Genomic DNA, 25,180 nt, shown 5'->3' on the forward strand with positions numbered 1-25,180 from the left:
CTCCTTTCTGAGGTCTTATGTTATCTTTTGAAAATTGGGTAACAATATATTTCATGAACCTGGGTCTCTTCCTAGATATAATATAAGCATTTCTTCTCTTATGTGCATCGGAGATAATGTCTTCACCTATTTCTTGTATCCATAACTCCTCAACATAAATCACACTGTGTAAGGAGTATGTCCTTGAGATAACACTGTATCTAGAATGGAGCTGAAGGCGGGAGGGGTAAGAGGAGGAGTTAGAACACCTCTTCGGGAAGTTGTGACACAAGCTCAAGAGGGAGGATGTATGGCATGAGTGCTTCAAGGATGAATGGAATTGAAGAGAGAATTTTTGGGATTAATGAGAAATTGGGAGCTGCCTCTGCTGAGATATAAAAAACTAAGGAAATGAGAAGCAAGAGAATAATGTGGTATTGTAACATCTGCATTTTTATGGAAGTGCAAATACATTTGTTGGCATATATTGAGTTTGAGTAAATTGATTTAAGTCAGTTAATTGACAAATCATTTTGAATGTTTTTGAAAGGGAACTGTCTTATACCCTGAAGGCACAGTAGAAAAGTTATAGGTGAATTTCTTGGTCTCAGAGTGGTTCCATTCTACTAGGTTAATAAAAAAAAAAAAAAAAAGAAGAAGGAGGATTGATCAGATAAATTTAGAGAGATAATTCCTATGGTGCGAATAAAATAGGACCCTTGGGAAGAGAGTGCAGGTTTAAGCTTTGGAGAATTAATTGAAGGAGGTTTTGTGACATTTTGTGTCAAATGAACTGATGTTACTTTCAAGAAAATACTAGAAAGACAGTTGTAAATGTAGAGGGGAAAGAGAAAATCATGACGTTTTGGGTATGATCAGTGGTGCCCCAATTTTTAGTGCAAAAGAACAATGGCTAGTGCTTTAAATGGGCTCACTGATGGGGCAGATATAAAATGAGATTAGTAGTTCCAGATTGATTTTCTAAGTTTGATAGCTTACTACTTTGTTGGATTCTGATTTCAGTGTCCTTCTCACTTATGCCTTTCCAGACTTCTAACATTTAGATCCTACAACAAAAAAAATCTTTCAGACACAATTTCAACCAGCAGAATAAAAGACTCACTGTCTCATCTCCATGACAAGGGTCACTGCACAAAGTCTGGGTCTGAGAACCCTTGGTCCTGGAGACTCCCCCACATGGCAAATTCCAGGGAAGATGGCTCTGCCATCAAGGTCAGTCCTGGAGGGAAACTACACCCAGGATATAATGTGTCTTACTGACGAGGAAAGAGATGTTTTTTCAAGAGCTGGACAATTCTCACAGATGGGACATCTGTAAGTCATTTCTGGGGACTGACTGTGTTCTGGATAAATTAGAGGTGAGAAAATTGTATACACAGGGAGAGTCAATTCCAATCATTACAGTTTGTTGAACATCTAACTTATGGTTTCATTAGGTTCCTTTTCATTGAACACTACCTGAAAGAAGGCAGAATAGTATTCATTAGGCACCTCATACTTTCTATTTCTAGTAAAGGGTTTACCATTTATTAGGCATATGAGATAACTTGTATATCTGGAGAAATGACTTTGAACACTAACAGATATCTTCAAAAGGTGAAATTTGTGACTGTTTTAGCAATGAACATTTGGGACTTTTGGCTTGAATGAATTGAGAACATTATGACCTATATCAATATTCTTATAGATTCTAAGTGATACCAACGTTTGAACATGGTTTTGTTTTAATATGTCTGTTTGTTATTGGCAGAAATATTGAGTTGAGATTATGTGCCAGGCACTATGCTTAGAACTAACCGATGATTCAAGGACACACAGAAGAAAAGATCTTTTTCTGCCATTAAACATCAGTGTCCCGAGCTCTTAATGGAAGTGTATAGAAATAAGGCAATAAAGATAGGAAGTGTTTTTCAATAGTTTGTGGGCATTGTGACCAGAGAGTGGCTGTTTAAAAAGTATCATGCCTATTCCAGGGAACTCATGCATTGGAATTTATGGTTTTGAATTTCAATAATGATGGCAAAGTAGGAAAATTAAAGGTAAAGAACATTTGTAAGGGGATATATATGTTTTAAATTTGTTGTTAGGAATGAAGCATAGTGGAGTGATCAGATAACCCATAAGCAATATTAGGAAAAAAAAAAAACAGAAGGAAATATTCTCAACTGGAGGAAACATATCTAATAATGAAACTTCTCCGAAAAGGAAATCAGCAGTTTTATTAAAATGCCTGTGGAAGTCATTCAATAAAGGACTGGATGACACTCATTTCTTGGTGTTGAAATTTGAGTGTGGAGTAGAAGAAATGATACCTGAATTTGTACTCATTTCCAACTAGGATTTCATAGTTGTTACAGTGAAAAGTAATTTAAATTTTGGATTCTGCCTGAATCTGAACATAGTGACCTGGACAATGAAGATAAGCAAAAACATCACAAACAAACAAACAAACAAACAAACAAACAATATCCCCCCTCCCCACCACTGTATGAATGGCGAGTGAAAGGTTGGAGTTTCAGTTTAGTTGAGAAGAAAGGGAATATTTGGACTTAGACACTAGTAAAGAGAGAATCTCATTTATAGATGTGAGGCTACAAAGGTAGGTTTCTCGATCTCAGCACTTTTGCCATTTGACATGAGGAATTTCAATGATGTTGAGGGCTATTCTGTGTCCTGAAATAGGCATCATCCTAGGTTTTACCACACAGAGCCAGTAGGTATCTGCAGCAGGTATGTGGGTGCAAGAAGCCTGGTAAAATGTTGCAATGATTCCAGAAAGGAGATGAATTTTTCTTTCCTTATGGACAGAAGTAGATGTTTTATAAGTGTGGAGAGATCAAGAAGGAGAAATATTTCCTAAAAACCCCTCAGCCTTCTTGTTAAATGATCGGAGATTGTGAACATGGATTTTACTTTTACTCAGAGCACATGATTCTACCGAGAAATGTTTTATGGCAGAATGAAATAAAATGCTGTTTTTAATAAACCTGGAGTCTCCTTAATAATGAGCTCACGTTGCCCAAGACATTGTTGATTGTTGACAGTGACTGGCACAGCACAGTTGCTTACATATTTGTTGGGTAAGTCAGGGGATGAGTGACATGCTCTGCTAATTACTGACAGTATATAAGGGTCCAAAGCAAGTAGAAGACACGCACTTCACCACATCCTCTCACAACCCACGTGAATTCTCTTCTCTTGGCAAGATGTGTTGCAACTACGGCAACTCCTGTGGCTGTGGCTGTGGCTATGGCTATGGCTGTGGATGTGGTCCCTATTATGGCTGTGGTTATGGCCTCCGTTATGGCTGTGGCTATGGCTCAGGATGTGGCTGTGGCTATGGCTATGGCTCCAACTTCTGTGGCTACCGGCCATTTTTCTATAGAAGATGTTATTCCTCTTGCTGCTAGAACATCACTGTCCAAACCCCACTTGCTTCTGAAACGACACACCTTAAGAGAAGGCTCATTCAAGGATCTATATCCCAAGATTTATATATCGGGAACATTGCATGTGTCATAGAAGATTTGACCTCCAGTAACATTTGTAAGATGGCAGCTTGCAAATTGAGGCTATGAAGTATCATCTAACAGTTTTCCACGAAGTGTTGGCTTTACTCCCTTAATATGGATTCTGTGTTGTGACTGTGGCAAGGTTTCGAACATCCCACATTTGGGCAAATCCCTTATTCTCAATAAAAATGTTTCATTCCTTCTATCAAATGTCTCTGTTCTTTCTTGTGAAAGCCTCCTTTCTTGAGGTGTTATGGCGTGTCTTGAAAATTGGGCTGACAATATATTTCATGTACCCGGGTCTCTTTCTGGATATCATACAAGCATTTCTTCTCTTACATGCATCGATATAATGTCTTCTCCACCTAAGTCTCATATCCCTAACACTCCAACACAAATCACACAGTATTCCAGAACTGTGCCCTGGAAATCACACTGTAGGTAGAATGCATGTGGAGGGAAAAGACGAGGATGAGGAGGGATGGCATCTCCTGGGAGGTTGTGACAGAAGCCCAAGGGGAAGGGGGTGTGGCCTGATCACTTAAAGGATGAATGTGATGGAAGAGAGAGTGTCTGGTATTCATGAGCAATTGGAAGCTGCCTCAGCTGAAGTGTAAAGAAGCAAGGAAAGGGTACGTTAGAAGCATAGCGTGGTATCATATCATCTGAATTGGATGGATTTGCTAATATATTTGTTGGCATAAAATGAGTTTGAAGAAATTGATTTAAGTCACTTAATTGACAAATACTCTTAAATGTGTTTGAAAGAGAACCATCCTACACACTGAATACACAGTAGAAAAATTTCCTACCCTCAGAGTATATATATTTTGTTGCTTTTAATAAATATTTTACAAATTAATTATGACAAATTTAGACACATAATTTGCTTGGAAAGAATAAAACAGCTTCCTGGGGAAGAGAATGAAGATTCATTAAATATTGGAGAGATAGTTCGTGGTGGTACTTTGATGTTTGGTGTCAAACAAACTGATCAAGTGGAAAGAATGGCCAGAAAGGGCAGTACCAAGCAGAAAGGGGAAGAGAAATTCATTACGTGTTGGGTATGATCAATGGTGCCACAATTTTCAGTTGAAAAGAGGAAGGAGTAGGGCTTTAATGGTGTCCTTCAGTGTCTTCCCTGGTGCGTATACAAGAATGGGATGAGAAGCCCAGTCCTTTCTGAGTTTGAGAACCTTCCGTTTGTTGGGGTCTGACTTCAGTGTCGTTTCCTCAGGTGCCATTCCAGAACTCTCACCTTTAGATCCTACAATAGAAAATGTATTTCAGACTCAAATTCCACCAGCAGTGAAAAACCGATCGCTGACTCGTATGCATGGCAAAGGTGAGTGCACAAAGTCTGAGTGTGAGGATCCTAGAGCCAGGAGACTCTAAGCCCTGTCAGAGTCCGAGGAGGATGGCCTTGCCATCGAGGTCAGCCCTGGATGGAGGCTATGCCCCGTATATTGAGTGTCCTGCTGATGAAGAATTAAGCCTTCTCTCAAGGGATGGAATTATCACACATGGGATAGTCTAAATCTGATGTGATGACTGAGTGTGCTCTGAGTTAGTCTAGGATGGGTACATCGTACAAACAGGGAAAAGAATTCTAATTAATACAGTTTGTTGAAAATCTATTCATTGTTCCATTATGTTCCTTGTCTTTGAAGGCTTCTGAAGGAGGGAAGAATATCATCAATTAGGCACGTATATCATAATTTACATATCTGGTAAAGGTCAGGTTATTTATAGGCATAGAAGAACATATGGAACAATGCTTTCAGAAACAGACAACTATATTAGTTAATTAATTAATTAATTAATTAGAAAATTTTTCATTTATTTATTTACTTTTTGAGAGACAGTGTCAGCGTGGGAGGGGCAGAGTGAGACGGAGACACAAATTGTGAATCAGGCTTCAGGCTCCAGGCTGTCAGCATAGAGCCCTACATGGGGCTCGAACTTACAAACCGTAAGATCATCAGATGAGCTGAGGTTGGAGTCTTAACCAACTGAGCCACCCGGGAACCCCCAGACAACTATCTTTAAAGTGTGAAATTTGAGACTCTCTTGGTCCAAGAATATTGGAGATTTTCAGGTTGAATGGAATGAGAATATTGCAATAATATATTGAATTATTTTATAACTTCTAAATGGCACACCAACATTTGAACACATTTTTGTCTTAATGCATTTTTTAATTGGAGAAATATTGAGAGAATTCAAATTATGTGCGAGGCTGTACTTCATCTGGAAAGAGGGGTGCACAGAATAAAAGACTTTTTTTTCTGCCATTATGCATCTGTATTCAGAAACCTGAATGGAAAGGTACTAGAAATAATGCAATAGAGCTAGAAAACTTTTTCAATAGGTCAGGAGTATTGTGACAAGAAAGGGGGTGTTAGAAAAGCAAAGAGTGTGTCTAGGGATTTTGTGCATTAGGGCTTATAGTTGTGAATTTCAAGAATGGTAGAAAAGTAGCGAAAATTAAGCTACAGAACAATTGTAGTGGGTATATTTTCCTTAAACTTCCTGTAAGGGATGAATCACAGCAGAGTGATCAGATAGACCAGTGACCAGTATTAGAAAAAGTAGTAGGAAATACTGTCAACTGAAGGAAAAATGTCTACTAAGGAAAGATCACAGGAAAGGAAATCAGCAGTTTTATGAAATTCCCGGTTGAAAGCATTCAGGAAAAGAAAGGATGTCCTACATTTCAATGATGGGAAATTTTAGTGAGGAGTAGAAGGAGTGATCTCCCTGAGTTTGTACTCCCTTCCAGCTTGGATTTTTTAGTTGTCATAGTAAAAAGTAATGCAAATTTTCGATTCTGCCAGATTAATACAATGGTGATTGGTGTAAAGCCTAGACAACCAAGATAAGCAAAAACATCCCAAGAAACAACCATACAAACAAAAAACAGAGACACCTTCCTTCCTTCCTTCCTTCCTTCCTTCCTTCCTTCCTTCCTTCCTTCCTTCCTTCCTTCCTTCCTTCCTTTCTTTTTGACTTCATGTCTGGTAATGGAATGATTGGATAAAGGGTTTAGTTGAGAAAAAAAGGAAGTATTTGCAATTAGACACCAATAAAGTGAGAATATATAGATGTGACATTCAAACCAAGGTTTCTAGATCTCAACACTATTGGCATTGTACAGCAGAAGTTCCAGTGTTGTTGGGCTTTGTTCTGATGGCTGAATTAGCATCTTCCCTCGTTTATCACACATGGAGCTAGTAGGTATCTGCAGTAGGTATCTGGGTGTGAGCAGGCAGGCAAAAATTTGCAATGATTCCAGAAAGAGGATGAGAGTTATTTCCTTCCCTATGGGGACAGGTAGATAGCCTAGGAAAGAGGAGAGATCAATAGGACAAAATTTTCCTAAATGTCCCTCAACGATGATATGTAAGGTAAATTAAATGACAGTAGTTGTGAAGGTGGGTACCAGTTTTACGTATGGCCCATGATTCTAGTGAGAGAATTCTTTGGCACAGCAAATTAAAATGTTGTTCTTTAAATATAACTGGAGACTCCAACAGAATGAAGTCACATTTCCCAAGACATTTATTGATTGTTGACAGTGAGTGGCATACCAGAAATGCTTACATATTTGTTGGGTATGTCAGGGAATGAATGGTATGTTCTGCCAATTACTGACAGTATATAAAGGTCCAAGGCTAGTAGAAGACACACAGTTCACCACATCCTCTCACAACCCACGTGAAATCTCTTCTCTTGACAAGATGTGTTGCAACTACGGCAACTCTTGTGGCTATGGCTGTGGCTATGGCTATGGCTGTGGCTATGGCCCCTATTACAGCTGGAGTTATGGACCTGGCTATGGATGTGGATATGGCTCCCGGTATGGCTGTGGCTCTGGTTGTGGATACGGCTGTGGATATGGCTCCTGCTGTGGCTACGGCCCCAGATATGGCTGTGGTTGTGGCTATGGCTCCGGCTGCTATGGTTACCAGCCATTTTGCTATAGAAGATGTTATTCTTCTTGCTGTTAGAACATCACCCCATTGTCCTCTAAATAAGACACATCTAATGAGAGGGCTGAATCAAGGATTCATACCTCACATTTTCTATATCCACGAAATTGCATACTTCACAGAGGCTCACACCTCCAAGCAACATTTCTAGAATGGGATCTTGTGCCTCAAGGCTGTGTGGTTTCATCTGACTCTTTTATAAATGTTGGTCTTTATTCCCCTACTCTGGATTCTGTCATCTGACTGTGGCAACTAGCCTAACACCCCACAGTTGGGCAAATTCCTTATTCTCAATAAAAATGATTCTTTGCTTCTAATATATCTCTGTGTTCTTGCTTGTGAATTACTCCTTTTTCTGGAGTATTATGACTCCTCTTGAAAATCTAGGTGACAATATGTTTCATGAACATGAGGGCTCTTCCTTCATATAATGCAAGTGTTTCTTCTCTTATGTGCATCAGAGAAAATGCCTTTTCTACCTGTGCCTTGCATCCCTCATGCCCAGGCCCTCACACCTCAACACAAATCACAGATATTTCAGAACTTTCATCTGGAAATCACACTCTATGTAGAATGGAGGTGGAGAGGAAAGACAAGGAGGGATGTTACCTCTTTAGGAGGTTGTGACACATGCTTCAGGGAGAGGAGGTGTGGCCTGAGTACTTCAAGGATGAATGGAATGGAAGCAGGAGTTTCCACATTAACGAGAAATTAGAAATGGACTCAGGTGTCTAATGAACTAAGGAAAGGAAAATTTAGAAGAAAGATGTGGTATTGTATCATCTGTAATTTAATGGAAGTCCGAATGTATTTGTTGACATATATTGAGAGTGAGGAAATTGATTTGTGAGTCACTTAACTCACAAATAGTTTAGAATGTTTTTGAAAGGGAACTATCCTACACTCTGAAGATACAGGAGGAAAATTGTGGAGTACTTTCTTGCTCTCAGAGTGTTGACATTCTAATGGCGATATTTAAAAATAAGTAGGAATTAGTTGAAGTTAATTTGGAGAGATCATCCCTATGGAGGCAATAAAACATCTTACTGGGGAAGAGATTGCAGGCTGAAGGATTGAGGAGATAGTTCAAGGAGGTATTTTGACATTTTGTGTCAAATGCACTGATGCCATTTGAACAAAATACTAGAGAGAACAGTTGGAAGTGTAAAGGGGAAAGAGAAATTCATGAAGGTTGGGGTTTGATTGGTGGTGCCACAATTTGTAGTGGAAAAAAGCAAGGGATAGTTTGGAGTTGCGAGCTTACTATTGTGTGCGTTCTTACCAAAGTGTCTTTTCCTCATGTGCCTTCCAGAACTCTAACAGTTAGAACGTACATCCGAAAAAAGTCTCTTCAGACTCAATTTCTGCCAGCAGAAAAAATGACTCACTGTCTCATCTCCGTGACAAAAGTCACTGCAGAAAGTCTGAGTCTGAGGACACTGGAGCTAAAAGACTCCATCCACAACATGGCCAATTCTAAGGAAGATAATCGTGCCATCAAGGTCAGCCCTGGCATGAGGCTATGCCCAGGATATTAAGTGTCCTGCTGTGGAAGAAACAGAGCTTCTGTCAAGGGTTTGAAGTTTTCAATATGGAACATTCTAAGTCTATTCTGAGGACTGCCTGTGCTCTGGGTTAGTCAAGGGTGGGTAAATCCTACAGACAGGGGAAGGAATTCCAATAATTACAGTTTGTTAAAAATCGACTCATTTTTCCATTATGTTCCTTGTCTTTGAAGGCTTTCTGAAGTAGGGAAGAACATCATTAGTTAGGCATGTATAACACAATTTACATATCCATAAAGGGTCGAAAATTTTTTAGGTATATAAGATAACTTGCACATATGTGACAAGGTGTTCATAAATGGACAAGTATCCTCAAAATGTGATATTTGAGTCTCACTAGTTAAAAACTTTTGAGACTTTCAGGATGGAAAGAGTAGAATGGAATGAGAACATGGTGATCATATATTGAATTATCTTATAACTTCTAATGGCACACCAACATTTGAACACGATTTTGTTTTAATGCATTTCTTTACTGGGGAAATATTGACTGAATTCAAATTATGTGCCCGGCTCTACTTCATCTGGAAAGAGGGGTGCACAGAAGAGGAGATTATGTTTCTGCCATTATGGATCTGTATTCAGAAACCTGAATGGAAAGTTCAGGTTAGAAATACTGCAAGAAAGCTGGAAAACTTTTCCAATAGTTCAGGTGTATTGTGACAAGAAAGGGGGTGTTAGAAAAGCAAAGTGTGTATTCTAGGGATTTTGTGCATTAGAGTTTATAGCTGTGAATTTCAAGAATGGTAGAAAAGTAGAGAAAATTAAGCCAAAGAACAATTGTAGTGGGTATATTTTCCTTAAACTTCTGGTAAGGGATGAATTAGAGCAGAGTGATCAGATAGAGTAGTCTAAAAGTCGTAGGAAATACTGTCAACTGAAGGAAAAATGTCTACAAAGGAAAGATCACAGGAAAGGAAATCAGCAGTTTTATGAAATTCCCAGGTGAAAGTATTCAGTAAAAGACTGGATGTCACTCATTTCTTTGATGGGAAATTTTAGCATGGAGTAGAAGGAATGATCTTCCTGAGTTTGTACTCCCTTGCAGCTTGGATTTTAGAGTTATCACAGTAAAAAATATACAAATTTTGGATTCTGCCAGATTCATAAAATGGTGATTGATGTAAAGAGTAGACAACGAATATGAGCAGAAACATCCCAAGAAACAACCATACAAACAAAAAACAGAGACACCTTCCTTTCTTCCTTCCTTTCTTCTTTCTTTCTTTCTTTCTTTCTTTCTTTCTTTCTTTCTTTCTTTCTTTCTTTCTTTCTTTCTTTCTCTATTTCTTTGTCTCTTTCTGTCTTTCATTCTTTCTAATTCCTTCCTTCCTTCCTTCCTTCCTTCCTTCCTTCCTTCCTTCCTTCTTCCTTCCTTCCTTCCTTCCTTCCTTCCTTCCTTCCTTCCTTCCTTCCTTCCTTGTTTTCTTTTTGACTTTATGTCTGGCGATGGAATGATTGAATAATGGGTTTAGTTGAGAAAAAAAGGAAAAATTTGGAATTAGACACCAATAAAGAGAGAATATAGAGATGTGAGGTTACAAGCCAAGGTTTCTAGATCTCAACACTATTGGCATTGTACAGCAGAAGTTTCAGTGTTGTTGGGCTTTGTTCTGATGACTGGAATTAGCATCTTCCCTCATTTATCACACTTGGAGCTAGTAGGTGTCTGCAGTAGGTATCTTGGTGTGAGAAGGCAGGCAAAAATTTGCAATGATTCCAGAAAGGAGATGGGAGTTATTTCCTTCCCTATGGGGACAGGTAGATAGTTTAGGAAAGAGGAGATATCAAGAGGACAAAATTTTCCTAAATGTCCCTCAACGATGATATATAAGGTAAATTAAATGACAACAAGTTGTGAAGTTGGGTACCAGTTTTACATATGGCACATGATTCTAGTGAGAGAATTCTTTGGCAGAGCAAATTAAAATGTTGTTCTTTAAATATAACTGGAGACTCCAACAGAATGAAGTCACATTTCCCAAGACATTTATTGATTGTTGACAATGAGTGGCATACCAGAAGTGCTTACATATTTGTTGGGTATGTCAGGGGATGAATGGTATGTTTTGCCAATTACTGACAGTATATAAAGGTCCAAGGCTAGTAGAAGACACACAGTTCACCACATCCTCTTGCAACCCACGTGAAATCTCTTCTCTTGACAAGATGTGTTGCAACTACGGCAACTCTTGTGGCTATGGCTGTGGCTATGGCTATGGCTGTGGCTATGGGCCCTATTACGGCTATAGTTATGGACCTGGCTATGGCTGTGGATATGGCTGTGGATACGGCTCCTACTGTGGCTATGGCACCAGATATGGCTGTGGCTGTGGCTATGGCTCTGGTTGCTGTGGCTACCGGCCATTTTGCTATAGAAGATGTTATTCTTCTTGCTGCTAGAACATCAGTGTCCAAGACACATTTGCTTCTGAAGTGGCACGGCTTAAGGGAGGGCTGATTCATTGATATATACCCCAAGATTTCTATATCCAATGAATTGCATGCTTTCGGTAATTTTGACCTCTTGTTAGCATTTGTATGAAAGCTTCCTGTGGCTGAAGGCTATGTGGTATCCTCTGACTATTTTCCAAATGTTAGTCTTCACTTCTATTCTGGGTTCTGTGTTGAGACTGTGGCAACATATCTAAAATCCCACAGTGAGGCAAATCCCTTATTCTCAATAAAAATGTTTCATTTTTTTTCTAACTAATCTCTGTGTTCTTGCTAATGAATGACTTCTTTTTGAGGTGTATGGCATCTTTTGAAACTTGGGCAACAATATATTTCATGAACCTGGGTCTCTTCCTAGATATAATATAAACATTTCTTCTCTTATGTGCATCGGAGATAATGTCTTCTCCTATTTCTTCTATCCATAACACCGCAACATAAATCACACTGTGTAAGAACTATGTCCTTGAGGTAACACTGTATCTAGAATGGAGCTGAAGGCTGGAGGGGTAAGAGGAAGAGTTAGGACACCTCTTCAGGAAGTTGTGACACAAGCTCAAGGGGGAGGAAGTATGGCCTGAGTGCTTCGAGGATGAATGGGGTTGAAGAGAGAAATTTTGGGATTAATGAGAAAATGGGAGCTGCCTCTGTTGAGATGTAAGAAACTAAGGAAATGAGAAGCAAAAAAAAAACGTAATATTGTATTATCTGCATTTTGATGGAAGTGCAAATACATTTGTTGGCATATACTGAGTTTCAGTAAATTGATTTAAGTCAATTAATTTCCAAATCGTTTTGAATGTTTTTGAAAGGGAACTGTCATACACTCTGAAGGCACAGTAGAAAAATTATAGGTGAATTTCTTGCTGTCAGAGTGGTTTCATTCTAGTCGGTTAAAAAAAAAAAGAAGAATTAATTCAGATAAATTTAGAGAGATAATTCCTATGGTGTGAATAAAACAGCATCCTTGAGAAGATTGAAGTATTGCAGATTTAGTTCAAGGATGTATTTTGACATTTTCTGTCACATGAACTGATGTCAGTTTCCAGAAATACTAGAAAGGACAGTTGTAAAAGTAAAGTAGAAAGAGAAATACATAAGGTTTTGGGTATGATCATTGGTGCCACGAGTTTTAGTGCAAAAGAACAATGGCTAGTGCCTTAAATGGGCGCTCTAATGGAGCAGATATAAAATGAGATTAGTAGTTCCAGTTGATTTTCTGAGTTTGAATGCGTACTAATTTGTTGGATTCTGATTTCAGTGTGTTTCTCTCATGTGCCTTTCCAGACCTCTAACATTTAGATCCTACAACAAAAATTGTCTTTCAGACACAATTTCAACCAGCAGAATAAAAGACTCACTGTCTCGTCTCCATGACAAGGGTCACTGCACAAATTCTGGGTCTGAGAACCTTGGTTCTGGAGACTCCACAACTTGGCCAGTTCCAAGGAAGATGGCTCTGCCATCAAGGTTGTCCTGGAGGGAAACTACACCCAGGATATAATGTGTCTTACTGATGAGGAAAGAGATGTTCTTTCAAGAGCTGGAAATTCTCACAGATGGAACATCTGTAAGTCATTTCTTGGGACTGACTGTGCTCTGGATAAATCAGAGGAGAGAAAATTGTATACACAGGGGAAGTCAATTCCAATCATTACAGTTTGTTGAACATAGAACTTATGGTTTCATTAGGTTCCTTTTCATTGAACACTACCTATAACAGGGCAGAATAGTATTTATTAGGCACGTATCTCATACTTTCTATTTCTAGTAAAGAGTTTATCATTTATTAAGCATATGACATAACTTGTATATCTGGAGAAATAACTTTGAACACTAACAGATATCTTCAAAAGGTGAAATTTGTGACTGTTTTAGCAATGAACATTGAGACTTTCGGCTTGAATGAATTGAGAATATTATGACCTATATCCACATTCTTATAGATTCTAAGTGATACCAACGTTTGAACATGGTTTTGTTTTAATGTGTCTGTTTGTTATTGGCAGAAATATTGAGTTGAGATTATGTGCCAGGCACTAGGCTTAGAACTAACCGATGATTCAAGGACACACAGAAGAAAAGATTTTTTTCTGCCATTAAACATCAGTGTCCCGAGCTCTTACTGGAAGTGTATAGAAATAAGGCAATAAAGATAGGAAGTGTTTTTCAATAGTTTGTGGGCATTGTGCCCAGAGAGTGGCTGTTTAAAAAGTATCATGTCTTGTGCATTGGAATTTATGGTTTTGAATTTCAATAATGATGGAAAAGTAGGAAAATTAAAGGTAAAGAACATTTGTAAGGGGATATATATGTTTTAAATTTGTTGTTAGGGATGAAGCATAGTGGAGTGATCAGATAACCCATGAGCAATATTAGGAAAAAAAAAAACAGAAGGAAATATTCTCAACCGGAGGAAAAATATCTAATAATGAAACTTCTCCAAAAAGGAAATCAGCAGTTTTATTAAAATGCCTGTGGAAGTCATTCAATAAAGGATTGGATGACTCTCATTTCTTGGTGTTGAAATTTGAGTGTGGAGTAGAAGAAATGATACCTGAATTTGTACTCGTTTCCAACTAGGATTTCATAGTTGTTACAGTGAAAAAAGGTTTAAATTTTGGAATCTGCCTGGATATGAACATAGTGACCTGGACATTGAAGATAAGCAAAAACATCACAAACAAATAAACAACATCCTCCCCTCCCCCCCCCCCCCCCCCGTATATCTGGTATATCTGGTGATGAAAGGGTTGGACTTTCAGTTTATTTGAGAAGGAGGGGATCTTTGGACACAGACACGAGTAAAGAGAGAATCTAATTTATAGATGTGAGCCTATAAAGCTAGGTTTCTCGATCTCAGCACTTTTGACATTTTACATGAGGCACTTCAATGGTGTTGAGGGACTTTCTGTGTCATGAAATGGGCATCATCCCTAGCTTTTACCACACAGACCTAGTAGATATCTGTAGCAGTTATCTGGGTGCAAGAAGCCTGGTAAGATGTTGCAATGATTCCAGAAAGGAGATGAATTTTTCTTTCCTTATGGACAGAGGTAGATGTTTTATGAGTGTGGAGAGATCAAGAAGGAGAAATATTTCCTAAAAACCCCTCAGCCTTCTTGTTAAATGATTGGAGATTGTGAACATGGATTTTGGTTTTACTTAGAGTCCATGATTCTACTGAGAAATGTTTTTTGGAAGAATGAAATAAAATGCTCTTCTTTACTAAAACTGAAGTCTCCTTAATAATGAGCTCACGTTGCCCAAGACATTGTTGATTGTTGACAGTGACTGGCACAGCACAGTTGCTTACATATTTGTTGGGTAAGTCAGGGGATGAGTGACATGCTCTGCTAATTACTGACAGTATATAAGGGTCCAAAGCAAGTAGAAGACACGCACTTCACCACATCCTCTCACAACCCACGTGAATTCTCTTCTCTTGGCAAGATGTGTTGCAACTACGGCAACTCCTGTGGCTGTGGCTGTGGCTATGGCTATGGCTGTGGATGTGGTCCCTATTATGGCTGTGGTTATGGCCTCCGTTATGGCTGTGGCTATGGCTCAGGATATGGCTGTGGCTATGGCTCCTGCTGTGGCTATGGCACCGGATATGGCTGTGGCTATGGCTATGGCTCCAACTGCTGTGGCTACCGGCCATTTTTCTATAGAAGATGTTATTCCTCTTGCTGCTAGAACATCACTGTCCAAACCCCACTTGCTTCTGAAACGACACACCTTAAGAGAAGGCTCATTCAAGGATCTATACCCCAAGATTTATATATCGGGAACATTGCATGTGTCATAGAAGATTTGACCTCCAGTAACATTTGTAAGATGGCAGCTTGCAAATTGAGGCTATGGAGTATCATCTAACAGTTTTCCACGAAGTGTTGGCTTTACTCCCTTAATATGGATTCTGTGTTGTGACTGTGGCAAGGTTTCGAACATCCCACATTTGGGCAAATCCCTTATTCTCAATAAAAATGTTTCATTCCTTCTATCAAATGTCTCTGTTCTTTCTTGTGAAAGCCTCCTTTCTTGAGGTGTTATGGCGTGTCTTGAAAATTGGGCTGACAATATATTTCATGTACCCGGGTCTCTTTCTGGATATCATACAAGCATTTCTTCTCTTACATGCATCGATATAATGTCTTCTCCACCTAAGTCTCATATCCCTAACACTCCAACACAAATCACACAGTATTCCAGAACTGTGCCCTGGAAATCACACTGTAGGTAGAATGCATGTGGAGGGAAAAGACGAGGATGAGGAGGGATGGCATCTCCTGGGAGGTTGTGACAGAAGCCCAAGGGGAAGGGGGTGTGGCCTGATCACTTAAAGGATGAATGTGATGGAAGAGAGAGTGTCTGGTATTCATGAGCAATTGGAAGCTGCCTCAGCTGAAGTGTAAAGAAGCAAGGAAAGGGTACGTTAGAAGCAAAGCGTGGTATCATATCATCTGAATTGGATGGATTTGCTAATATATTTGTTGGCATAAAATGAGTTTGAAGAAATTGATTTAAATCACTTAACTGACAAATCCTTTTGAATCTGTTTGAAAGAGAACTATCCAACACACTGAATACATAGTAGAAAAATTGCAGATGAATTTCCTACTCTGAGTGTTTACATTTTGTTGGTGATAATAAATATGTTACAAATTAATTATGACAAATTTAGACACATAATTTGCTTGGAGAGAATAAAACAGCTTCCTGGGGAAGAGAATGAAGGTTCATTAAATATTGGAGAGATAGTTCGGGGTGGTACTTTGATGTTTGGTGTCAAACGAACTGATCAAGTGGAAAGAATGGCCAGAAAGGGCAGTACCAAGCAGAAAGGGGAAGAGAAATTCATTACGTGTTGGGTATGATCAGTGGTGCCACAATTTTCAGTTGAAAAGAGGAAGGAGTAGGGCTTTAATGGTGTCCTTCAGTGTCTTCCCTGGTGCGTATACAAGAATGGGATGAGAAGCCCAGTCTTTTCTGAGTTCGAGAACCTTCCGTTTGTTGGGGTCTGACTTCAGTGTCCTTTCCTCAGGAGTCATTCCAGAACTCTCACCTTTAGATCCTACAATAGAAAATGTATTTCAGACTCAAATTCCACCAGCAGTGAAAAACCGATCGCTGACTCATATGCATGGCAAAGGTGCGTGCACAAAGTCTGAGTGTGAGGATCCTAGAGCCAGGAGACTCTAAGCCCTGTCAGAGACCGAGGAGGATGGCCTTGCCATCGAGGTCAGCCCTGGATGGAGGCTATGCCCCGTATATTGAGTGTCCTGCTGACGAAGAATTAAGCCTTCTCTCAAGGGATGGAATATATGGGATAGTCTAAATCTGGAACACATGGGATAGTCTAAATCTGATGTGATGACTGAGTGTGCTCTGAGTTAGTCTAGGATGGGTACATCGTACAAACAGGGAAAAGAATTCTAATAATTACAGTTTGTTGAAAATCTATTCATTGTTCCATTATGTTCCTTGTCTTTGAAGGCTTCTGAAGGAGGGAAGAATATCATCAATTAGGCACGTATATTATAATTTACATGTCTAGTAAAGTTCTGGTTATTTATAAGACATAGAAGAACATATGGAACTATGTGTTCCCAAACAGACAACTTTATTTATTTATTTATTTATTTGGATTTTTTTTCATTTATTTATTTTTTTTGAGAGACAGAGTGTCAGCGTGGGAGGGGCAGAGTTTGAAAGAGACACAGAATCTGAATCAGGCTTCAGTCTCCAGGCTGTCAGCACAGAGCACTACACGGGTCTCAAACTCACAAACCGTAAGATCATCACCTGAGCTGAGGTTGGACACTTAACCAACTAGCCACCCAGGCACCCTCAGACAACTATCTTTAAGGTGTGAAATTTGAGACTCTCTTAGTCCAAGAATATTGGAGATTTTCGGGTTGAATGGAATGAGAATATTGCGATAATATATTGAATTATTTTATAACTTCTAAATGGCACACCAACATTTGAACACGGCTTTGTTCTAATGCATTTTTTAATTGGACAAATACTGACGGAATTCAAATTATGTGCCAGGCTGTACTTCATCTGGAACGAAGGGTGCACAGAATAAGAGACTTTTTCTCCCTGCCATTATGCATCTGTATTCAGAAACCTGAATGGAAAGGTACTAGAAATAATGCAATAGAGCTAGAAAACTTTTTCAATAGGTCAGGAGTATTGTGACAAGAAAGAGGGTTCAGAAAAGCAAAATGTGTATTCTAGGGATTTTGTGCATTAGAGCTTATAGTTGTGAATTTCAAGAATGGTAGAGAAGTAGAGAAAATTAAGCCAAAGAACAATTGTAGTGGGTATATTTTCCTTAAACTTCTGGTAAGGGATGAATTAGAGCAGAGTGATCAGATAGAGCAGTCTAAAAGTCGTAGGAAATACTGTCAACTGAAGGAAAAATGTCTACTAAAGAAAGATCACAGGAAAGGAAATCAGCAGTTTTATGAAATTCCCGGTTGAAAGCATTCAGGAAAAGACTGGATATCCCACATTTCTTTGATGGGAAATTTTAGCGAAGAGTATAAGGAATGATTTTCCTGAATTTATACACCTTTCCAGCTTGGATTTTATAGTTGTCACAGTAAAAAGTAATGCAAATTTTTCATTCATAAAATGGTGATTGATGTAAAGCATAGACAACCAAGAAGAGCAGAAATATCCCAAGAAACAACCATGCAAACAAAAGCAGAGACACCTTTATTTCTCCCTTCCTTCCTTCCTTCCTTCCTTCCTTCCTTCCTTCCTTCCTTCCTATCTTTCTTTTTTCTTTCTTTCTTTCTTTCTTTCTTTCTTTCTTTCTTTCTTTCTCTCTCTTCTTTCCTTCCTTCCTTCCTTCCTTCCTTCCTTCCTTCCTTCCTTCCTTCCTTCCTATCTTTCTTTCTTCTTTCTTTCTTTCTTTCTTTCTTTCTTTCTTTCTTTCTTTCTCTCTCTCTCTCTCTCTCTTCCTTCCTTCCTTCCTTCCTTCCTTCCTTTTTGACTTCATGTCTGGTAATGGAATGATTGGATAAAGGGTTTAGTTAAGAAAAAAGGAAGTATTTGGAATTAGATACCAATAAAGAGAGAATATAGAGATGTGAGATTTAAACCAAGGTTTCTAGATCTCAACACTATTAGTATTGTACAGCAGAAGTTCCAGTGTTGTTGGGCTTTGTTCTGATGGCTGGAATTAGCATCTTCCCTCGTTGATCACACATGGAACTAGTAGGTATCTGCAGTAGGTATCTGGGTGTGAGCAGGCAGGCAAAAATTTGCAATGATTCCAGAAGGAAGATGGGAGTTATTTCCTTCCCTTTGGGGACAGGTAGATAGCCTAGGAAAGAGGAGAGATCAAGCAGACAAAATTTTCCTAAATCTCCCTCAATGATGATATGTAAGGTAAATTAAATGACAGTAAGTTGTGAAGGTGGGTACCAGTTTTACATATGGCACATGATTCTAGTGAGAGAATTCTTTGGCAGAGCAAATTAAAATGCTGTTCTTTAAATATAACTGGAGACTCCAACAGAATGAAGTCACATTTCCCAAGACATTTATTGATTGTTGGCAGTGAGTGGCATACCAGAAGTGCTTACATATTTGTTGGGTATGTCAGGGGATGAATGGTATGTTCTGCCAATTACTGACAGTATATAAAGGTCCAAGGCTAGTAGAAGACACACAGTTCACCACATCCTCTTGCAACCCACGTGAAATCTCTTCTTTGACAAGATGTGTTGCAACTACGGCAACTCTTGTGGCTATGGCTGTGGCTATGGCTATGGCTGTGGCTATGGTCCCTATTATGGCTATAGTTATGGACCTGGCTATGGCTGTGGATATGGCTGTGGATACGGCTCCTGCTGTGGCTATGGCACCAGATATGGCTGTGGCTGTGGCTATGGCTCTGGTTGCTGTGGCTACCGGCCATTTTGGTGTAGAAGATGTTATTCTTCTTGCTGCTAGAACATCACTCTCCAAGACACATTTGCTTCTGAAGTGGCATGCCTTAAGGGAGGGCTGATTCATTTAATCATACTCCAAGATTTCTATATCCAAAAAATTGCACGCTTTCAGGAATTTGTGACCTCAAGTTAGCATTTGTATGAAGGCATCCTGTGGCTGAAGGCTATGTGGTATCCTCTGACTATTTTCCAAATGTTAGTCTTTACTCCCTAATCTGCGTTCTTTGTTGAGACTTTGGCAACATATCTAAAATCCCACAATTAGGCAAATCCCTTATTCTCAATAAAAATGTTTCATTTTTTTCTAACAAATCTTTGTGTTCTTGCTTGTGAATGACTCCTTTCTGAGGTCTTATGTTATCTTTTGAAAATTGGGTAACAATATATTTCATGAACCTGGGTCTCTTCCTAGATATAATATAAGCATTTCTTCTCTTATGTGCATCAGAGATAATGTCTTCACCTATTTCTGGTATCCATAACTCCTCAACATAAATCACACTGTGTAAGGAGTATGTCCTTGAGATAACACTGTATCTAGAATGGAGCTGAAGGCGGGAGGGGTAAGAGGAGGAGTTAGAACACCTCTTCGGGAAGTTGTGACACAAGCTCAAGAGGGAGGATGTATGGCATGAGTGCTTCAAGGATGAATGGAATTGAAGAGAGAATTTTTGGGATTAATGAGAAATTGGGAGCTGCCTCTGCTGAGATATAAAAAACTAAGGAAATGAGAAGCAAGAGAATAATGTGGTATTGTAACATCTGCATTTTTATGGAAGTGCAAATACATTTGTTGGCATATATTGAGTTTGAGTAAATTGATTTAAGTCAGTTAATTGACAAATCATTTTGAATGTTTTTGAAAGGGAACTGTCTTATACCCTGAAGGCACAGTAGAAAAGTTATAGGTGAATTTCTTGGTCTCAGAGTGGTTCCATCCTACTAGGTTAATAAAAAAAAAAAAAAAAAGAAGAAGAAGGATTGATCAGATAAATTTAGAGAGATAATTCCTATGGTGCGAATAAAACAGCATCCTTGGGAAGAGAGTGCAGGTTTAAGCTTTGGAGAATTAATTGAAGGAGGTTTTGTGACATTTTGTGTCAAATGAACCGATGTTACTTTCAAGAAAATACTAGAAAGACAGTTGTAAATGTAAAGGGGAAAGAGAAAATCATGACGTTTTGGGTATGATCAGTGGTGCCCCAATTTTTAGTGCAAAAGAACAATGGCTAGTGCTTTAAATGGGCTCACTGATGGGGCAGATATAAAATGAGATTAGTAGTTCCAGATTGATTTTCTAAGTTTGATAGCTTACTACTTTGTTGGATTCTGATTTCAGTGTCCTTCTCACTTATGCCTTTCCAGACTTCTAACATTTAGATCCTACAACAAAAAAAAATCTTTCAGACACAATTTCAACCAGCAGAATAAAAGACTCACTGTCTCATCTCCATGACAAGGGTCACTGCACAAAGTCTGGGTCTGAGAACACTTGGTCCTGGAGACTCCCCCACATGGCCAATTCCAGAGAAGATGGCTCTGCCATCAAGGTCAGTCCTGGAGGGAAACTACACCCAGGATATAATGTGTCTTACTGACGAGGAAAGAGATGTTCTTTCAAGAGCTGGACAATTCTCACAGATGGGACATCTGTAAGTCATTTCTGGGGACTGACTGTGTTCTGGATAAATCAGAGGTGAGAAAATTGTATACACAGGGAGAGTCAATTCCAATCATTACAGTTTGTTGAACATCTAACTTATGGTTTCATTAGGTTCCTTTTCATTGAACACTACCTGAAAGAAGGCAGAATAGTATTCACTAGGCACCTATCTCATACTTTCTATTTCTAGTAAAGGGTTTACCATTTATTAGGCATATGAGATAACTTATATATCTGGAGAAATGACTTTGAACACTAACAGATATCTTCAAAAGGTGAAATTTGTGACTGTTTTAGCAATGAACATTTGGGACTTTTGGCTTGAATGAATTGAGAACATTATGACCTATATCCACATTCTTATAGATTCTAAGTGATACCAACATTTGAACATGGTTTTGTTTTAATATGTCTGTTTGTTATTGGCAGAAATATTGAGTTGAGATTATGTGCCAGGCACTATGCTTAGAACTAACCGATGATTCAAGGACACACAGAAGAAAAGATCTTTTTCTGCCATTAAACATCAGTGTCCCGAGCTCTTAATGGAAGTGTATAGAAATAAGGCAATAAAGATAGGAAGTGTTTTTCAATAGTTTGTGGGCATTGTGACCAGAGAGTGGCTGTTTAAAAAGTATCATGCCTATTCCAGGGAACTCATGCATTGGAATTTATGGTTTTGAATTTCAATAATGATGGAAAAGTAGGAAAATTAAAGGTAAAGAACATTTGTAAGGGGATATGTATGTTTTAAATTTGTTGTTAGGAATGAAGCATAGTGGAGTGATCAGATAACCCATAAGCAATATTAGGAAAAAAAAAACCAGAAGGAAATATTCTCAACTGGAGGAAACATATCTAATAATGAAACTTCTCCAAAAAGGAAATCAGCAGTTTTATTAAAATGCCTGTGGAAGTCATTCAATAAAGGACTGAATGACACTCATTTCTTGGTGTTGAAATTTGAGTGTGGAGTAGAAGAAATGATACCTGAATTTGTACTCGTTTCCAACTAGGATTTCATAGTTGTTACAGTGAAAAGTAATTTAAATTTTGGATTCTGCCTGAATCTGAACATAGTGACCTGGACAATGAAGATAAGCAAAAACATCACAAACAAACAAACAAACAAACAAACAATATCCCCCCTCCCCACCACTGTATGAATGGTGAGTGAAAGGTTGGAGTTTCAGTTTAGTTGAGAAGAAAGGGAATATTTGGACTTAGACACTAGTAAAGAGAGAATCTAATTTATAGATGTGAGGCTACAAAGGTAGGTTTCTCGATCTCAGCACTTTTGCCATTTGACATGAGGAATTTCAATGATGTTGAGGGCTATTCTGTGTCCTGAAATAGGCATCATCCTAGGTTTTACCACACAGAGCCAGTAGGTATCTGCAGCAGGTATGTGGGTGCAAGAAGCCTGGTAAAATGTTGCAATGATTCCAGAAAGGAGATGAATTTTTCTTTCCTTATGGACAGAAGTAGATGTTTTACAAGTGTGGAGAGATCAAGAAGGAGAAAATTTTCCTAAAATCCCCTCAGCCTTCTTGTTAAATGATTGAAGAGTGTGAACATGGATTTTGGTTTTACTTAGAGTCCATGATTCTACCGAGAAAAGTTTTTTGGCAGAGTGAATTAAAATGCTGTTCTTTAAATAAAACTGGAGTCTCCATATTAATGATCTCACGTTACCCAAGACATTATTGATTGTTGACAGTGAGTGGAACAACACAGTTGCTTACATATTTGTTGGGTAAGTCAGGGGATGAGTGACATGCTCTGCTAATTACTGACAGTATATAAAGGTCCAAGGCTAGTAGAAGACACGCACTTCACCACATCCTCTCACAACCCACGTGAATTCTCTTCTCTTGGCAAGATGTGTTGCAACTACGGCAACTCCTGTGGCTGTGGCTGTGGCTATGGCTGTGGCTGTGGATGTAGTCCGTATTATGGCTGTGGTTATGGCCTCCGTTATGGCTGTGGCTATGGCTCAGGATGTGGCTGTGGCTATGGCTCCTGCTGTGGCTATGGCACCGGATATGGCTGTGGCTATGGCTATGGCTCCAACTGCTGTGGCTACCGGCCATTTTTCTATAGAAGATGTTATTCCTCTTGCTGCTAGAACATCACTGTCCAAACCCCACTTGCTTCTGAAACGACACACCTTAAGAGAAGGCTCATTCAAGGATCTATACCCCAAGATTTATATATCGGGAACATTGCATGTGTCATAGAAGATTTGACCTCCAGTAACATTTGTGGCATGTTATCTTGCGAATTGAGGCTATGGAGTATCATCTAACAGTTTTCCAAAAAGTGTTGGCCTTACTCCCTTAATATGGATTCTGTGACATGACTGTGGTGAGGATCTGAACATCCCACATTTGGGCAAATCCCTTATTCTCAATAAAAATGTTTCATTCCTTGCATCAAATGTCTCTGTTCTTTCTTGTGAAAGCCTCCTTTCATGAGGTGTTATGGCCTCTCTTGAACATTGGGCTGACAATATATTCCGTGTACCTGGGTCTCTTTCTTGATATAATACAAGCATTTATTCTCTTTTTTTCCCATCCACCATTTTTTTAATTGGAAATTTATTGTCAAATTGGTTTTCCATACAACACCCAGTGCTCATCCCAAAAGTTGCCTTCCTCAATACCCATCACCCACCTTCCCCTCCCTCCTGCTCCCCACCAACCCTCAGTTTTTTCTCAATTTTTAAGAGTCTCTTATGCTCTGGCTCTCTCCCTCTCTAACCTCTTTTTTGTTTCTTCCCCTCCTCCATGGACTTCTGTTAAGTTTCTCAGGATCCACATAAGAGTGAAAACATATGGTATCTGTCTTTCTCTTTATGGCTTATTTCACTTAGCATAACACTCTCCAGTTCCATCCATGTTGCTGCAAAAGGCCATATTTCATTCTTTCTCATTGTCATGTAGTATTCCATTGTGTATATAAACCACAATATCTTTATCCATTCGTCAGTTGATGGACATTTAGGCTCTTTCCATAATTTGGCTATTGTTGAGAGTGTTACTATAAACATTGGGGTACAAGTGCCCCTATGCATCAGCACTCCTGTATCCCTTGGGTAAATTCCTAGCAGTGTTATTGCTGGGTCATAGGGTAGGACTATTTATAATTTTCTGAGGAACCTGAGCACACTTTTCCAGAGCGGCTGCACCAGTTTGCATTCCCACCAATGGTGCAAAAGGGTTCCCATTTCTCCACATCTTCTCCAGCATCTATAGTCTCCTGATTTGTTAATTTTAGCCACTCTGACTGGCATGATGTGGTATCTGAGTGTGGTTTTGATTTGTATTTCCCTGATGAGGAGCGACATTGAACATCTTTTCATGTGCCTGTTGGCCATCTGAATGTCTTCTTTAGAGAAGTGTCTATTCATGTTTTCTTCCTGTTTCTTCTCTGGATTATTTGTTTTTCGGGTGTGGAGTTTGGTGGGCTCTTTATAGATTTTGGATCCTAGCCCTTTGTCTGATATGTCATTTGCAAATATCTTTTCCCATTCCATTGGTTGCCTTTTAGTTTTGTTGAGTGTTTCCCTTGCAGTGCAGAAACTTTTTATCTTCATGAGGTCCCAATAGTTCTTTTCTGCTTTTAATTCCCTTGCCTTTGGAGATGTATCAAGTAAGAAATTGCTGCGGCTGAGGTCAGAGAGGTTTTTTCCTGCTTTCTCCTCTAGGGTTTTGATGGTTTTCTGTCTCACATTCAGGTCCTTTACCCATTTTGAGTTTGTTTTTGTGAATGGTGTAAGGAAAGTGGTCTAGTTTCATCCTTCTGCATGTTGCTGTCCAGTTCTCCCAGCACCATTTGTTAAAGAGACTGTCTTTTTTCCACTGGATATTCTTTCCTGCTTTGTCAAAGATTAGTTGGCCATAGGTTTGTGGGTCTAGTTCTGGGGTTTCTATTCTATTCCATTGGTCTATGTGTCTGTTTTTGTGCCAATACCATGCTGTCTTGATGATTACACCTTTGTAGTAGAGGCTAAAGT

The 25,180-nt window shown here is 39.0% G+C and overlaps 5 protein-coding genes across 5 annotated transcripts; all 5 read left to right on the forward strand.

The window, feature by feature from the left end:
- The first annotated feature begins 3,198 nt into the window (after nucleotides 1-3,198).
- On the forward strand, nucleotides 3,199-3,716 carry LOC109249668 (keratin-associated protein 21-1-like). The gene has a single exon (XM_019420155.2). It carries the CDS (start codon nucleotides 3,207-3,209, stop codon nucleotides 3,408-3,410), a length of 204 nt encoding a protein of 67 aa, XP_019275700.2. The 5' UTR covers nucleotides 3,199-3,206; the 3' UTR covers nucleotides 3,411-3,716.
- Nucleotides 3,717-7,215: 3,499 nt separating this feature from the next.
- On the forward strand, nucleotides 7,216-7,825 carry LOC109260474 (keratin-associated protein 6-2-like). Its single transcript, XM_019438706.2, has one exon. The coding sequence runs from the start codon at nucleotides 7,253-7,255 to the stop codon at nucleotides 7,520-7,522; it is 270 nt and encodes an 89-aa protein (XP_019294251.2). The 5' UTR covers nucleotides 7,216-7,252; the 3' UTR covers nucleotides 7,523-7,825.
- Nucleotides 7,826-11,200: 3,375 nt separating this feature from the next.
- Nucleotides 11,201-11,782, forward strand: LOC128777391 (keratin-associated protein 6-2-like). The gene has a single exon (XM_053904205.1). The coding sequence runs from the start codon at nucleotides 11,239-11,241 to the stop codon at nucleotides 11,470-11,472; it is 234 nt and encodes a 77-aa protein (XP_053760180.1). The 5' UTR covers nucleotides 11,201-11,238; the 3' UTR covers nucleotides 11,473-11,782.
- A 3,161-nt stretch (nucleotides 11,783-14,943) lies between these two features.
- On the forward strand, nucleotides 14,944-15,528 carry LOC109261549 (keratin-associated protein 6-2-like). Its single transcript, XM_019440064.2, has one exon. It carries the CDS (start codon nucleotides 14,977-14,979, stop codon nucleotides 15,220-15,222), a length of 246 nt encoding a protein of 81 aa, XP_019295609.2. The 5' UTR covers nucleotides 14,944-14,976; the 3' UTR covers nucleotides 15,223-15,528.
- Nucleotides 15,529-19,266: 3,738 nt separating this feature from the next.
- LOC128777360 (keratin-associated protein 6-2-like) lies at nucleotides 19,267-23,602 on the forward strand. Its single transcript, XM_053904149.1, has 2 exons — nucleotides 19,267-19,495; nucleotides 22,962-23,602. Exons 1-2 carry the CDS (start codon nucleotides 19,267-19,269, stop codon nucleotides 23,288-23,290), a joined length of 558 nt encoding a protein of 185 aa, XP_053760124.1. The 3' UTR covers nucleotides 23,291-23,602.
- Nucleotides 23,603-25,180: the final 1,578 nt, after the last annotated feature.

This window comes from Panthera pardus, unplaced genomic scaffold, assembly GCF_024362965.1.
Source record: "Panthera pardus isolate Hobbes unplaced genomic scaffold, ASM2436296v1 HiC_scaffold_16, whole genome shotgun sequence".
NCBI classification, from domain to species: Eukaryota; Metazoa; Chordata; class Mammalia; order Carnivora; family Felidae; genus Panthera; species Panthera pardus.

Coding starts and splice junctions, on each gene's coding strand:
- LOC109249668 (XM_019420155.2), top strand. CDS start 3,207: ATGTGTTGCAACTACGGCAACTCCTGTGGCTGTGGCTGTGGCTATGGC.
- LOC109260474 (XM_019438706.2), top strand. CDS start 7,253: ATGTGTTGCAACTACGGCAACTCTTGTGGCTATGGCTGTGGCTATGGC.
- LOC128777391 (XM_053904205.1), top strand. CDS start 11,239: ATGTGTTGCAACTACGGCAACTCTTGTGGCTATGGCTGTGGCTATGGC.
- LOC109261549 (XM_019440064.2), top strand. CDS start 14,977: ATGTGTTGCAACTACGGCAACTCCTGTGGCTGTGGCTGTGGCTATGGC.
- LOC128777360 (XM_053904149.1), top strand. CDS start 19,267: ATGTGTTGCAACTACGGCAACTCTTGTGGCTATGGCTGTGGCTATGGC. Junction 19,496..22,961: donor AAGATGTTATTCTTCTTGCT/GCTAGAACATCA, acceptor AATTACTGACAG/TATATAAAGGTCCAAGGCTA.